The sequence below is a fragment of the Geotrypetes seraphini genome, chromosome 6 (assembly GCF_902459505.1).
Source record: "Geotrypetes seraphini chromosome 6, aGeoSer1.1, whole genome shotgun sequence".
In the NCBI taxonomy this organism is placed as follows: domain Eukaryota; kingdom Metazoa; phylum Chordata; class Amphibia; order Gymnophiona; family Dermophiidae; genus Geotrypetes; species Geotrypetes seraphini.
The window spans coordinates 137,846,680-137,861,813 of record NC_047089.1 but is presented as its reverse complement, the minus strand read 5'-3'; the positions used below and the strand labels follow the sequence as shown (position 1 = coordinate 137,861,813).

The 15,134-nt window shown below is 41.3% G+C and overlaps 1 protein-coding gene across 1 annotated transcript in view; it reads left to right on the top strand.

Annotated features, from left to right (window-relative positions):
* Positions 1 to 15,134, top strand: part of TMEM131 (transmembrane protein 131) — a 396,906-nt gene that overhangs the window by 183,250 nt on the left and 198,522 nt on the right. Inside the window, 1 exon segment of the mRNA XM_033949394.1 lies at positions 5,263 to 5,371. Coding sequence (XP_033805285.1) covers positions 5,263 to 5,371 — 109 coding nt within the window.

Genomic DNA, 15,134 nt, shown 5'->3' with positions numbered 1-15,134 from the left:
TTAACTATAGTTTTGCCAAAGCCAAATAAAGATCCCACATTGGTTTCAAATTACAGGCCTATTTCTTTAATTAATGTAGATGGAAAACTTTTTGCTTTACGCTTAGCCAAGGCTCTCCCTTATATTATTGGTATGCACCAAACAGGGTTTGTTGCTCAGAGACATTCTTCTAACAATACCAGGTTGGCTTTTCATATATTATATCTAACAAAAGCCATGAAAGATCCAGCCTTTTCAGTATCCTTGGATGCAGAGAAGGCCTTTGATCGAGTAGAATGGACCTTTATGTATCAAGCCATGGACTGGTTTGGTATAGGTTAAGGATTTATACAAATGATTCAATCTTTATATAGCTTCCCAGTTGCTAGATTATATATTAATAATAATTTTTCAGGACATTTTAGCTTACAGAGGGGGGTTAGACAAGGATATCCTTTGTCCTCTTTACTTTTTGATATTGTTTTGGAATCCTTGTTGTTAGCTATTCAGCAAATGAAGGAGATTCAGGGTATTCCTTATTCAGAACGAGAATACAAAGTCTCTGCTTATGCAGATGATATATTGCTTCATTTGAGAAATCCTGAAACAACCATTCCATGCTTAATTGAATTGATAGAAAAATTTGGAAAATTCTCAGGATATAAGATAAATTGGAGTGAATCAGAAATTCTTCCACTTAATGTGCATTGTACAAAAGGTTTGTTTGAATCATTTCCCTTTATATGGAAAGATGATGGAATAAAATATTTAGGCATTTGGATAAAAAATACACTGGAAGAAACAATGAAAGTGAATGAAAATGTTTTATTACAGAAGGTAACAGAAATATGTGAGCAATGGAATCCTTTACATCTGTCTTGGTGGGGGAGAGTCCAAACGATTAAAGTGATGATTTTGCCTGTGGTTTGTTATCAAATGGGTATGATACCAGTTTTTTTTCAGGGATCTTTTTACAAAAAAATTAAATGGTATTCTTACAAAATTTATTTGGCTAGGTAAAAATGCTCAAATTGCTTTAGTGTCTTTACAAAAGCCAATTACTGAGGGAGGGGTAAATTTTCCCAATTTTTATAGGTATCATCAATCCTATATTATGCGCCAGGGTATGTATTGGGTCCTCCCAGAGCCCATCAATAATATCCTAGATTGATTTTGGTTGGAATGGCGTCTCATGTTTCCTCTGCGATTATGCCATGTTCTTAGTATCAAAATGCCTAGAATATATAAAGAAAACAGAATATTAGTAGATACATGGAAAACCTTAAGATATGTGAATAATTTAACACCTATTCCAATACATAAATCAATAAATCAAACTATATGGCTGAACTCCAAGATTCAAATTGGCGGTTTTAAGATCATCTGGAAGTATTGGATGATGGCAGGTATATGTATTTTAGATCAGTGTTTTTCAACCTTTTTATACCTGTGGACCAGCAGAAATAAAATAATTATTTTGTGGACCGGCAAACTACTAAGACTGAAATTTAAAAAACACATTTCCGCCCCGTCTCCGCAAGCTTGGTCCCCGCAAACCATCTGATCCCATCCGCACAAGCCTCAGTTATGATTTTATATTGAACGTATTCCAGTACCTCCCCTCTTTTCTCCATCTTAATCCAGCAGATACCTTTCATCACCCTACTCCCCTCCATTCCTTATTCAGCATCTTCTTCTTGTCTCCCTATTCCCCCTTCACCATGTCCAGCATATCCCCTCTGTCTCCCTACTCCCTCTACCCATGTCCACCATCTTACTTCTGTCTTCATACTCCACCCTCCTGTTCAGCATTTTCCATGTCTCTCTGCCCCCTGCAAGGTCCAGCATCTGTCTTTGTGTCCCTATTCTTTCAACTCCCACCTAGTTCCAATAACTATCCTCCCCCAAGGGGATCCACCTTCTCCCTTCTGTCACACCAATACCCCCCACCTTGTCTACTATCCCCTTCCCACAACACGTGGGAATCCAGCATCTCTTATTCCCTCCCTTGGCTGCTGGCCCCAGAGTGACTCCAGTGTCACAAAGGCTGGTCTCGCCATAACTGACACTAAATTGGAAGCAGCCTGGTTCTTAACTCGCATCAGTTTACTTACAGTTCCCTTGCCCAGAACTCTGAACAAAAACAGAAGCTGCGGGACCTTTCCTCTTGCCTGCATTGCTATTTGCTATAAGCTCTGCCGGTCTCAATCCTGCCCCTCAAACACAGGAAGTCACTTCAGAGGGGGAGGTGGGATCAGGATCGGCAGAGCCTATAGCGATGCAGGCAAAAGAAAAAGTCCTGCGGCTTCTGTTTTTCTTTTTGCTGTCCGCAGCCAATCCTAAGCCCTGGAAGGGAAAGGGGAAGAGATGCTGACGGGAAATTTAACCACGTCGATCTCACCGGCCCTCTGCGGACCGGCAGGAATTTTCTGCGGACCGGCACCAGTCTGCAGACCGGCAGTTAAAGAACAGTATTCTAGATGATGTTATATCTAATGATAAGCTGCTTGACTTTTCACAGTTGCAACATAAATTTGGTCTTGGTAATTCACAAAGTTTTAGATGGTTGCAACTGAAGCAGAGCATTCATGCGGGGTTCCCTGAATGGAAAACTCTTAATAATCAATATAGTTTAGAGTTCTTATACTTTCAGATGGACTTCTTGGGACACCAGGCTGCACAGTGGTATAAAATGATATCTGGATTTATGAATAAAAAACCAAAAACTTGTCTTCGGGACATTTGGAGCATTGAAATTGAGCATCAAATTACTGTGTCTCAATGGCCACGGATTTGATCTTGGAGGATAAGGTGTATAGTGTCTGCATCTATGAGACAAACTTGTTTTTTTTCTGTTACATAGAGCATTCTGGACCCCTGTTCGTTTACAAAAATTAGATAGCTCTATGTCTAATAGATGTTGGCAGTGTCATCTCGAAGCAGAGACTGTAGATCATTTATTATTCTATTGTCCATTCATTTTGGCTTTTTGGAAGTCAATATGGGGCCAAATAAATTGTTTGTTAGAAAATCCGGTGGCTTTATCATATGATACTATATTATTTGGCATGTCAATGAGGGCAAAGAGTCAAATATCTTCAAAAAATAATAAGCTCTTACTAATTATGACAGGAGTCACCATACAACAGATTACATTTAATTGGAAAAATTGAGTAGATTGAACTACAGTTTTTGGTGGAATTCTTTGTGCCATATATATATATAAAGTGGAAAGAACATTAGCCACACAGAAAGGAAATTTTAGTAAATTTAAAAAGGTTTGGGGGCCATTAACAGATTATTGTAATGAGTAGATAACATTTTTCCCTTAATAGTATAGTTATAAATGAGGGGGTGGGGGAGGTTTTTTGGTCTTTTATTAAATGTTGAGATTAATAGAACATATTTTATGGTATATGTGATTGCATATTTTATGATAGGGATGGGAGGGTGGGGTGAAATTTCATTAATTTAAGTTGATTACGATAGAAAATCAAGTGATGAATCCAATTTCAAATGTCATTTTCTGAAGCACTTGTAAGTTGTAAAAATGAATAAAGAATTTTTTTTTAAAAAATAGCCTTCTTTAATTGATGAGATAAGTGGTATATTTCAAGACAAATGGAAGAATCTGCTCTGATGATTTTTATTCTTTTTTTAAAATATGATACAACTATGATGTTTAAATGTTGGAGCTGAGCAGTCCACATTTTTTTAGATGTCATTACAATGAAACTGTTTCATGATTGGCTTGGTGGACATAGGGGTAGGAGCTTTGATGAAAAGATTTCAAAACCCTGGTGTCTAGCTGAGACCTGTCACCATTTTGGAAAGTGCAGTGGAACAGAAAGCAACCCCTGATGCAGCTATTGGTGAAATGGGAAGTCCCTGTCAGGTAATGTTGGATAAGAGCAAGAGATTTTGGAGGCACATTATCTGAAGACATTACAAAAGTGAATGTCACTGTAAAGAATCAACAAAGTGCTTTGACCTGACCAGATGTGTCGAGATTTGGAAAACTGCAATAAGCCTAATACCAGCTGTGGAAGCCTAAGACAACATACAGTATAACCCAACTTCATGGGAAGAAAATATTTAAACTCACCAGAGAATTTTCCATTCTATGGGAAGAGACCAATGGATTTTCCTGCCAAAATTCAAATTGATGACCAATGGAATTTCCTGCTTCATTCATCTCAAGCCCTAACCAATTGGGTTTGAGGATCTACTATATATAAAGACAAACTGCAAACCTCACAGCATAGTCACAGCTACAGCAAGATGGCTGAAACATTTGTTCTACCTGACCAGATGCGGCGCGACCTAGAAAACTGCAGCAAGAAGGTGGTCTGAAGGTGGTCTGTGTTTGGACTGTTCCATTTTGTTATTGCTGCATGCAAACACATGCAATGTGGCTGATTATATAAATGGATAAATATTACTTCCAGAGGTGGTTAATTCTTCCCATGGGCGCTTTGACTCCTGAGACTAAATTGAACAACCCAGTGTTCTGGCAAATCCATTCCCTGGTAGAAATAATCGCAGACCCTCTACTCCCTTGTAGAAAGAATGTTCCTTCAGTACAAAGCAGATCTAGAAACTTCCAGGGCATCCCTGGTGGTCCTGTGTGGGTAGGGGAAGGGGGCTAGAGTGATCACTAATCACTCCTGCCTTTGCCGTGCTGTTATCCAAAATGGCACTGCCTGCCTGTAACAATGGTGTCAGGCTTCATACTGCAAGGAGTTAAGCCATAGTTTATTGAATCCTGTGGCACTTTTCAGGCAGTGAAATAGCATTCACACACACTTTGTAAATTGGCCCTTAAGGTTGTAAAGGAGGCAGTGGAAGAAACATAGAAACATAGAAGATGATGGCAGAAAAGGGCTACAGCCCATCAAGTCTGCCCACTCTGCTTACCCACCCCCTGTCTATGCCCTAATGACCCAATTTCCTTATCTTGACCCTCGTAGGGATCCCACATGGGTATCCCATTTATTCTTAAAGTCTGGAATATCTTAAATTCTTAAAGAAAGGAATATCAGTGTGGTTTGGAAATGATATACTTAGATGAAAGCTGTTCAGGAAACTTTTTTTTCTTTGCTAATGTAGTAAAAGGATTTTGGTGAATGTTAAAATAAGGTCACTAAGGGGAATAAAAATGTTTTTTTACATACCAATTATTGTGCTGAATTTATACAATGTGAAAGGAGCAAGGATGTAATTAATATGCTTGAAAATATAGGTTTTCAGTAATTCATTTTTTTTGTTCCAATTTGTCTACAGAGCATTAGACCTACACCTCAGAATGAAGCTATAACAGTACACTTCAAACCAATTACGTTGAAAGCCTCAGAAAATAAATACACCAAAGTTGCAAGCATTAGTTTTGATGGTAAGTGTCTTGCTGAAGTCTTTCAATGCTTTTCTATTCCAATTTATAACTAAGAGCTTTAAAGTAAATATCAAAAAACAGATTCCAGAAAGAATAAATACATTAGTCTGTAGCAGTAAGAACTAAGGCTGGTCACACCTTTAATGAATGTATTGAAGCATTGATGTTGAAGGACAAGTCTATTTCATTAGATTCAAATTATAGGTGGTTATTTTCCATTGGCCTTTTTAAATAATGCTCCCTTCATCAGGTCAGTTCAGAATGATCCTACTACTACTTATTCAAGTAGAATATTTTATTTTCAAAGCTTAAAAGTAATGTAGGAAACTTTTCTAGCCAAAATATGGCTATATTTTCAAAAATATAGTGTAACATACCAGTTTCTATAAAGCAGACACTGTGGACATAGGCGAGGACTTCATGATATTTAGCACAACCTTTCCCTCTTCCTGCATCCTTAAGATTATATAAATTATTTCCTTCTATTCCGTTTCCCCTTATGTTCCTCTGTAACATAGCTTCTAGTGCAATAGGTGTGTCATTCTGGATGGACGGGTAATATCCTCATGCTCGCAAGCTGTGCAGAAGGAATCCACTCCAGCTTTTGAATCCCTCCTCTTTCATCAGAGGTCTCTGCTGCCCCCTTCAGTTTTTTCCATCTGCACATGAGCCAGAAGGAGTCTTTCTGTTATATTCCCTTCCGGATTCAGTACGCTAGGCATTCAATTCCTTCCCGCAATCTGAGAGTTGCAGAAATCCTAACACTTTTCTGAACACTTGCTCCTCCCACCTTAGAGAGAAAGAGCCCCCTGCAATCCATGCAGTCTTCTGCTGTGCTCTTCTTCGTTTTCTTATTTTTTTCCCACTTAAGTTCGTCTTTTTTGGTGGCCTGAGTGCCATGAGTAGAGAATGACACGGTGGCGGTTTACCCGCGGCTACCGCCTTTAGCCGCGGGTAACCCGCCGGAACAGGGAAAGAAAAAAAGCAGTCGATGCGGGGACGGGGACAAGGCCATTCAACGCCCCGTGGAGCGGTGAATGGTCTTGTCTCTGCAGTGAGGTATCAAGGATAGCGCGGTCCCCGCAGCCACCGCCCGCCCGCCCGTAGCATTTAGCCAGCTCCCTCCCTCCACCTCACCTTAAATTTCGAGTTTTTCGGCTTCCTTTTTTTCCGAGCTGCACGCGTTCAAAAAACCGTGCATGCGCGGCTGCGCGAGTCAATCAATCTTCTCCTCTGATGCAACCGGAAACAGGAAGTTGCAGGAGAGGAGAAGTTTGATTGACTCGCGCAGCCGCGCGTGCATGGCTTTTTGAACGCATGCGGCTCGGAAAAAAGGAAGCCGGCAAACTCGGAAGGAATATAAGGTGAGGTGGAGGGAGGGTGGGGGCTGCTGGACCATTCTTCATTACCTTGCCATACTAATTCCATTCTGTGTTAGGTGCCACGCAGTAGCGTACCAAAGGGGGAGGGGCGGTCCGCCCCGGGTGCCACCTTAGGGGGGGGGTGAAACAGCTGGCCCGGTCCCTATCGCACTCCCACCCTCCCAGCGAAAGCAGCATCGGCGCCATTACCGAAAAAGGTAATGGCGCCAGGCCTTGGAGCACCGAGGCAGACCGCTTCTCCCCCCTCCAAGCCGAACCCCCGCTGACCCTCCTATCTCTCTCCTCCCCAAGTGAACCTTTCCGACCCTCCCAGCGAAAGCAGCAAACCTCCCTCCAGTAGCGTCGGCTTTCTCCTCCCTCTGCCGCACCACTGATGACGTCATCAGTGATGCGGCAGAGGGAGGAGAAAGCCATGAAGGAGGTTTGCTGCTCTCGCTGGGAGGGTCGGAAAGGTTCACGGGGGGTCAGCAGGGGTTCGTCTGGGAGGGGGGAGAAGCGGTTTGCCTCGGTGCTCCATTACCTTCTTCGGGCAGCAGCAGCGTTTACAATTCGCTGCTGTTGCCGGCTTCAGGCCTTGTTCTCTGCCGGGTCCTGCCTACTTCCTGTTTTCATGAAGACAGGACCCAACAGAGAGGAAGGCCTGAAGCGGGCAACAGCAGTGAATTGTGAATGCTGCTGCTGCCCGATGAAATTCAGAACATCGGGGAAGGAGCAGGGAGAAATCGGCTGCTGGCTTGGGGGTGAGGGTAGGGAAAGAATCGTGGAAGTGGAGAAATTGGCACAATGGCTTTGTGGGGGCTAGGGGGGAGAGAGAAAGAAAGGGAAAAATAAAGAGAGGGGGCCAGGGGGAGAGAGAGAGAAAGGCAGAAAGAAAGAGGGGGACCAAGGGGAGAGAGAAAGAAAGGCAGAAATAAAGAGGGGGTTAAGGGGGAGAGAAAGAAAGGCAGAAAGAAAGAGGAGGGCTAGGGGGAGAGAGAAATAAAGAGGGAGGCCAGGGGGAGAGAGAAAGAAAGGCAGAAATAAAGAGGTGGGCCAGGGGGAGAGAGAAAGAAAGGCAGAAATAAAGAGGAGAGTCAGGGGGAGAGAGAAAGAAAGAGGGGAGGGGGCAGGAGAAGAAGGACCAGAAACTCATGAAATCACCAGACAAAAAGGTAGGAAAAATGATTTTATTTTCAACTTAATGATCAAAATGTGTCCGTTTTGAGAATTTATATCTGCTGTCTATATTTTGCACTATGGCCCCCTTTTACTAAACCGCAATAGCGTTTTTTAGCGCAGGGAGCCTATGAGCGTCGAGAGCAGTGTGGGGCATTCAGCGCAGCTCCCTGCGCTAAAAACCGCTATCGCAGTTTAGTAAAAAGGGAGGGGGAATATTTGTCTATTTTTGTATAGTTGTTACTGAGGTGACATTGCATAAAGTCATCTGCCTTGACATCTTTGAAAACCCGTGAAATATAAATGATAATTAACATTTTCTCTGCGTACAGCGTGCTTTGTGTTTTTAAAATTTTATTGTTGGTAGATCATTTTGACTTGGCCACAAAGGTAAGGGGGAGGGAGGGGAGGGAGGGGAGCTGCTGAAAGACATCTAGTAATCCTTGCAGGCTTGACTGTGCAGGGAATTATTTTTGTAAAATCATGTTTTGTTATGTGACTGGCATTATCTAGACTTTAATTTCTATGAATGAATAGAATGAAAATGATATAAAATTACTTGCTTGTTTTTATGTGCGTGCGCTGAAGGAAAGTGGAGAGAGAGTGGGCTGAGGATGCTGAAGGGAAATGGGAAGAGAGTGGGGAGAAGACGCTGATTTATAAATTGACAATAGTACAGAATAGTGTTTCTTTTTATACTTTAATATAAACAGTTCAAGGCTTGTGTGGATGGAATCAGGTGGTTTGCGGGGATGGGGACCGAGCTTACGGGGATTAGTCCAATAAAATTGTATTTTTTTATTTCTCATTTGTTTTATTTTATTGTTAATTTGTAAAGTGGTGATTGTTATGTATCAGTTTTTTCAAATTTACATCTACTGTCTTTATATTTTGCACTGTATTAGAGGACATGTGTTACTGTTTTTTGTGGTGTTGCATTGTATCCAGGGTCTGGTTTCTTGGCGGTTCAGTTTAACTTTTGTCTACATATTTCTATAAGCTAAATATTAGAGTACTAAGGCTTATATGGATGCTGCGGGGACGGTGATGGGGCGGTGAATGGGATGGCAGTGGCGGTGACGGGGCGGTGAAAGGGGTGACGGTGACGGGGCGGTGAAGGGAACGGCGGTGACGGGGCGGTGCAGAGGATGGTGGACCGGGGACGGGGTGGTGACGGGGACAGATTTTTTCACCGTGTCATTCTCTAGCCATGAGACCCCTTTCCTGTGGTCCTCTGTTGGGGGAAAGAATGCAGTCCCGCGGAGCCAGACTTCTGCTTCACAGAGGAACTTTGGTGGAACTGTGGAACCAGTCTGCTATGTGCCACCCTTCCCAAACTCAGGGTCCATTCCCTTAGGAGTTTGCTTGCCTTCTGAGCTTGTTAGGGGATTAAGTGCAGGCTGTATGCGTCCTGAGAAAAAGACCCTCTAGGTTTCAGGGCACAGGCTGCGTTTCCTGCCTATGGTCACATGGTATGGTTTTGTGGGGGCGGAGGTGTCTGTCTGACTGGCAGTCTGAAGATCTTCAAGTTTAGTCATTTGTACAGTTTCTGAGGCAGAAAATCCTTTCCTCCATTCAGCTGCAGTTTAAACACAGACTGCAAGTACACCTCCATTATTTCCTATGTGAGTTTTGGGAGTGGTCTGTGGAATGCGGTAAAACTCTTTGTCAGAGTTTCTAAGGGAAGGATTCAGGTCTCCCCCCCCCCCCCCAAACCCCAAAACGCTATTTTTTTGTTTTTGGAGTTTATTTTTGCTGTTTGTTTTGTGCGAATTCGCTGGTGACAACCATCTTGGATTTTATCGATCTTTTTTCAAAGTTTTATTTCTGCCTCAAAACCCCTTGATTTGATTAAAAATCATTTGGGATGGCCTTTGAAGTGAGGAGTTGGAGACTCAAGAGTAATGTAAGGAAATTCTTCTTTACGGTGAGGGTGGTGGATGTCTGGAATGCGCTTCCGAGAGAGGTGGTAGTTCAAAAAAGCGTGGGATGAACACAGAGGATCTAGAAACAGAAAATAATAGTAAATATTGAAGCACTAAGGCCAGTACCAGGCAGACTTGCACAGTCTGTGTCTGTATATGGCCATTTGGTTGAGGATGGGCTGAGGAGCGCTTCAATGGCCGGGAGAGTGTAGATGGTCTGGAGTGAGCTTTGACGGAGACTTCAGTAGTTGGAACCTAAGCACAGTACCGGGCAGAGCTTTGGATTCTTGTCCAGAAATAGCTAAGAAGAAGAAAAAAAATTAAATTGAATTTGGGTCTTTATCTGCCTTCACCTACTATGTTATATGTTAATATGACTCCTTAGCCCCTAATCTGTTGAATGTGTGCATTGATTGTGCCGGATCAGCGACTTTATACTGCGTGCCCAGCACACTGGAGGGGGGGGGGGAACTTCAGGTTTCACCTCCTCCAGGGCTGGGAAGCTGGCCTAGGTCCATGATTTTGGGAAAAACACTCGCTCAGAGGCCATTCTGGAGTCTGGCAATATATGTCTGTGTTCCGAGTCTGTGGACTTTTGGCATAGTGCGGGTACTAGAGTATGACACACGGACAAATTTTTCCCCATCCCCGCAGGAACTCAATTTCCCTGTCCCATCCCTGTGAGTTTTGTTGCTGTCCCTGTCCCTGCCCAATTCCTGTAAGCTCTGCCTTAACCACACATCTATTCTATCAACTTTAGTTTCACCATTGTTACAATTACACATATATAACTTAAAGAACTTTTTTTTTAGTTCAAATATTTTTATTAATTTTATAAGATAAACAAAATATACAAATATTAACTAGAACATGAAACAATCCAACTGTACAAATCATGAGTAATTAAAAAAAAAAAAAATTATCAATAGCATGTATGAAATAATACAAACTTAAAGAACTTTAAATAACATCCAAATTTAATTTTTTGTTGGTTTTGCAATTTTATAATTTCATTATAATGGGCCACAAAAAATATTTGTTCTGGAGCTAAAAAAGTTTGAGAGACACTGGTATATAACATTTTATGGTATGGAAACTTATTTCCCTATTCAATTTTGAAAAATAGAGACTTCCCTAATATGCCAATGTAGATAACGCCTTTCAGCGTAGGAAAAGACAATTTGAATTTCTGAGTAGATTGGTATTATCAGATCTTGCAGAATTCCAAGACAGGGGAATTAAAGGAGGGAAGATGCCATGCAAGATCTTAAATGTTAAGCACGTACCTTTAAAATATTGGAAATTATTGGAAGCCAATGAAGTTTTTGCAAAAGCAGAGACACATGATCAAATTTACTTTTTGCTAAGATCAGCCTAGCCGCAGTATTCTGGATCAATTGAAGCCTTTGTAAGCTTTTCTTGGTCAAGTTTAAATAGACCAAATTGTAGTAATCCAGCCTCAAAAGAATAATTGATTGTACAAGAACAGCAAAATGTTGTTGATGGAAACAAGATCTCACTTTTCTCAACATATGGAGATTGAAAAAAACATTTTTTTACCAGAGAATTAAGATGGTCACTGAATGAAAGTGTTGAATCTATAATGACACCCAAAACTTTACTTGAGAATTCAATTTGCAGTGAGGATCCTGAAGGCAACAGAATGGATGAAGGTAGCTGGTCTAATTTTGGACCAAGCCAAAGTAATTTTATTTTGGACTCATTCAGCTTCATTTTTACAGTAAGGGCCCAAGACTGGAGTTTCATTATACAATCTGTTATGTTTCCGACAAGGTTAGTGAGATTCGAGTCTATCTCAAGGAGAACAAAGATGCCATCTGCATACGTATATAGTGTTTCACAGGGAGATAAATGGAAAAGCTTCAAAGTAGTCATGTAGATGTTAAAAAGGATAGGAGACAAAGGTGATCCCTGTGGGACTCCGCATAGTGGCTTCCAAGAGGGTGACATAGTGCCATTCATATTAACAGTATATGAGCGAGATCATAGGAATTTCGAAAACCAGTCTAAGACTATGGAATCAATACCTGTCTCAGAAAGTTGGTAAATCAGAATATCATGGTAGACGGCATCAAAGGCTGCCGATAGATAGAATTGTAGCAAAATTGCAAACGTATTACGCAAGTGCAATTGCTGAACCTTTGAGATTGAGAGCAGTAGAGATTTGGCACTGAAATTAGGTGTGAATCCATGTTGGCAAGATAAGAGAATGGAAAATCTCTCCAAATATGATGAAATATGAGAAGATAATACTCTAACATTTTAGTCAGTAGAGGAATATTCGCTATAGGTCGATAGCTAGATGATGATGATGGGTCTAAGTCAGCTTTCTTCAGTAATGGGATCAAAACAATGTGACCCATCTCTGCAGAAAAAAAGACCAGATGATAGGGCAGAGTTTAAATTTAGATATTTTCAACAACCGTTGTTCCGAGCGATATTTATCTATCATTTTAATATGGTCAGCCAGATGACCCTGATTAATGTCAGCATCCTCTATTTCTTTCATAGTGTCCATTTTTGTCTGGACCTCATTAGTTAAATCTTCTATAAGGGGTTCTAGTATATCCACTGCAAGTCCAGTGCTCCACATATTCTTTATTGTCCAGAAACCGGAGTTCCTTCTGAATACGTAATCCCCTTGAAATCCTTTGTACATGGCAATATTCAATTAAGGTGGCTGGATGAAGTTGTAATCTAATAGGACTCTTTTGTGTTTTCAAGATGTCATCCCAGTCTAAAACTTGTTCCTGAATATCACCTCCAAATAGTCTATTTCCAGATAGCAAAGAAGAAATCCGTTCCGCTGACGGGCTGGATTTAGAGTTCCAACCGGTGGTCGCCATGAGTGTATTAACACTCATTCAAAAAAAAATTCAGTCAGAGTTCATCTCAGTGCTATTAGTGCTTTATACATACCTCTTGATAAACAACCACTATTGGTACACCCTTTGATTTCCAGATTCATGAAAGGTCTTCTGCATACTAAACTTCTGATTAAGCCTTTCCAATTGCTTGGGATCTTAATGTCATACTTTCAGCTTTAATGAAGCCTCTCTTTAAACCATTAGCATCTTCATCACTCAGATATCTCTCTTGGAAGGTAGCATTTTTATTCTGCATCATGTTTGCACGTTTCTTAGTGAACTTTAAGCACTAGTCTCAGATCCTCCATTCACAATGTTTTACCATGACAGAATAGTTCTTCAAACTCATCTTAAGTTCCTTCCAAAGATCATCTCAGTATTTCCTCTGAACCAGGCCATAGTTCTCCCTGTCTTTTTTCCAAAACCATATTAAGTTTAAGTTTATTAGGATTTTATATACTGCCTATCAAGGTTTTCTAAGCAGTTTTACAATCAGGTACTCAAGCATTTTCCCTATCTGTCCCGGTGGGCTCACAATCTATCTAACGTACCTGGGGCTATGGAGGATTAAGTGACTTGCCCAGGGTCACAAGGAGCAGCGCGGGGTTTGAACCCACAACCCCAGGGTGCTGAGGCTGTAGCTTCAACCACCACGCCACACACTCCTCACCCTGGGGAATCAGCAATTCACACATTGGGCTGTAAGCGTGCACTGGCTTATTATTTACATAGAATAAAACCCCACATAATTTCCACTCAGCTGTTCTTGTTGTTTGACCCTAAAAGTCTGGGAGCTCCTGTCACTAAGAGAACCATTTGTACATGGCTGGCGGACTGTATCTCTTTCTGCTATGCTCGGGCTGGGCTGCCACTTGTAAGGTCGTGTCACTGCACATAAAGTGAGAGCAATGGCAACATTGGTAGATCATTTACATTCCACTTCCATTAAAGACATCTGTAAAGCAGGTACTTGGTCCTCAATTCATACTTTTACATCCCACTACTGTCTAGAGAATCTTTCCAGGCAGGATAGTAGGTTCAGACAAGCAGTTCTACAAAATTTATTCTCCACTAGATAGCTGGCTTTTACTGAGATGAAAGATTCCATCTCAATGAAACTAGAGCAAAAAAGTGCAGGGCAATGCACTTGGGGAGTAGAAATCCAAGGGAACCATATGTTCTGAGAGGTGAGAGGCTAATATGCACGGAGGGGGTCATCTACATGGATGTTGAAATCACCAAGGTTGAGGGAAGGAAATGAGGGTTTGAGAAAGAAGGAGAGCCAGGAGTCAGTGAGGAAGGAAGAGAGGGACTTATCAGGGGGTCTGTAAATAACTGCTACTCGGAGAGGTAGAGGAATGAATAGACAGATGGAATAGATTTCAAAGGAGGCAGATCAGTGAGACTGAGTCGGAAGAAGAGGTTGATATCTTCAAGATGGCGAGATTAAGAGCCCAAGTAAAAATCCTTTTGATTTCTAAACAGAGACTATCATATATGTTATGTATCTTGCCGAGAAAAGAAATGAAAAGAAATCAAAATGAATTAAAAATATTACAAAGTGTGAGTGAGAGCCCTCATTTCATAAGACCTGTTGACTCAACTGACCCCCCCACAATGGAGGATTGCTTTATAGATTTCAACCCAAACAGGTATAATCAGAGCATCCCTGGGCCTCTCGCAGTGCCAAGACAAGTGAAATCAATGTGTAAATTTTGGAGATCTCTCCATTGTGTACAAGTTTAAATTTTAGTATAACAATAGTCTTTGAATTCTTCAGTTGAAATGTTGCCAATCAATTGCCACAAAACACATCATAGATCATATATATAGTCGCAAACGCCTGAGAAAAATTGGATAATTTTGTCACTTATCTCTTGTGCTCTCAGTAATATATATTAACCAGATGCAATATTCATTTCTTCTCCTGGCAAGATACATAACATATATGATGGTCTCTGTTTAGATATCCAAAGAATTTTTACTTGGTCTGATTTATATTCTTTTGCAGTGGGTTCTTATATCTTAAAATTCCTTGAGGCTAAGAGCCCAACATCACATCCATGACCAACTGGGCAAGGTGTATGTGAGAAAAGGTAGGCTCCTTGGGACAGGCAGCTGAAACAGAGTTTTCGGGGCAGATCCAGGTCTCAATACTAGCAGGTGGAGAGTTCGAGAGATAACGAGGTCATGGATGAAGGTAAGTTTGTTAGAGATAGAGGGCTTGATGCACTAAAGTCAGCGATCATCGCTAAACCTGTTTTCACAGCTTCAGCAAGGATCGCTTTTACCGATCCAGTGCACAAAACAGTTCACAGCGTGTTTTTCCTCTCGATCACCCATTTTCCAATCCGGCCATGCAAATTAGCTAAAACCCCATGCAAAGTAGCCAAGCGATTGATGAACTAACATC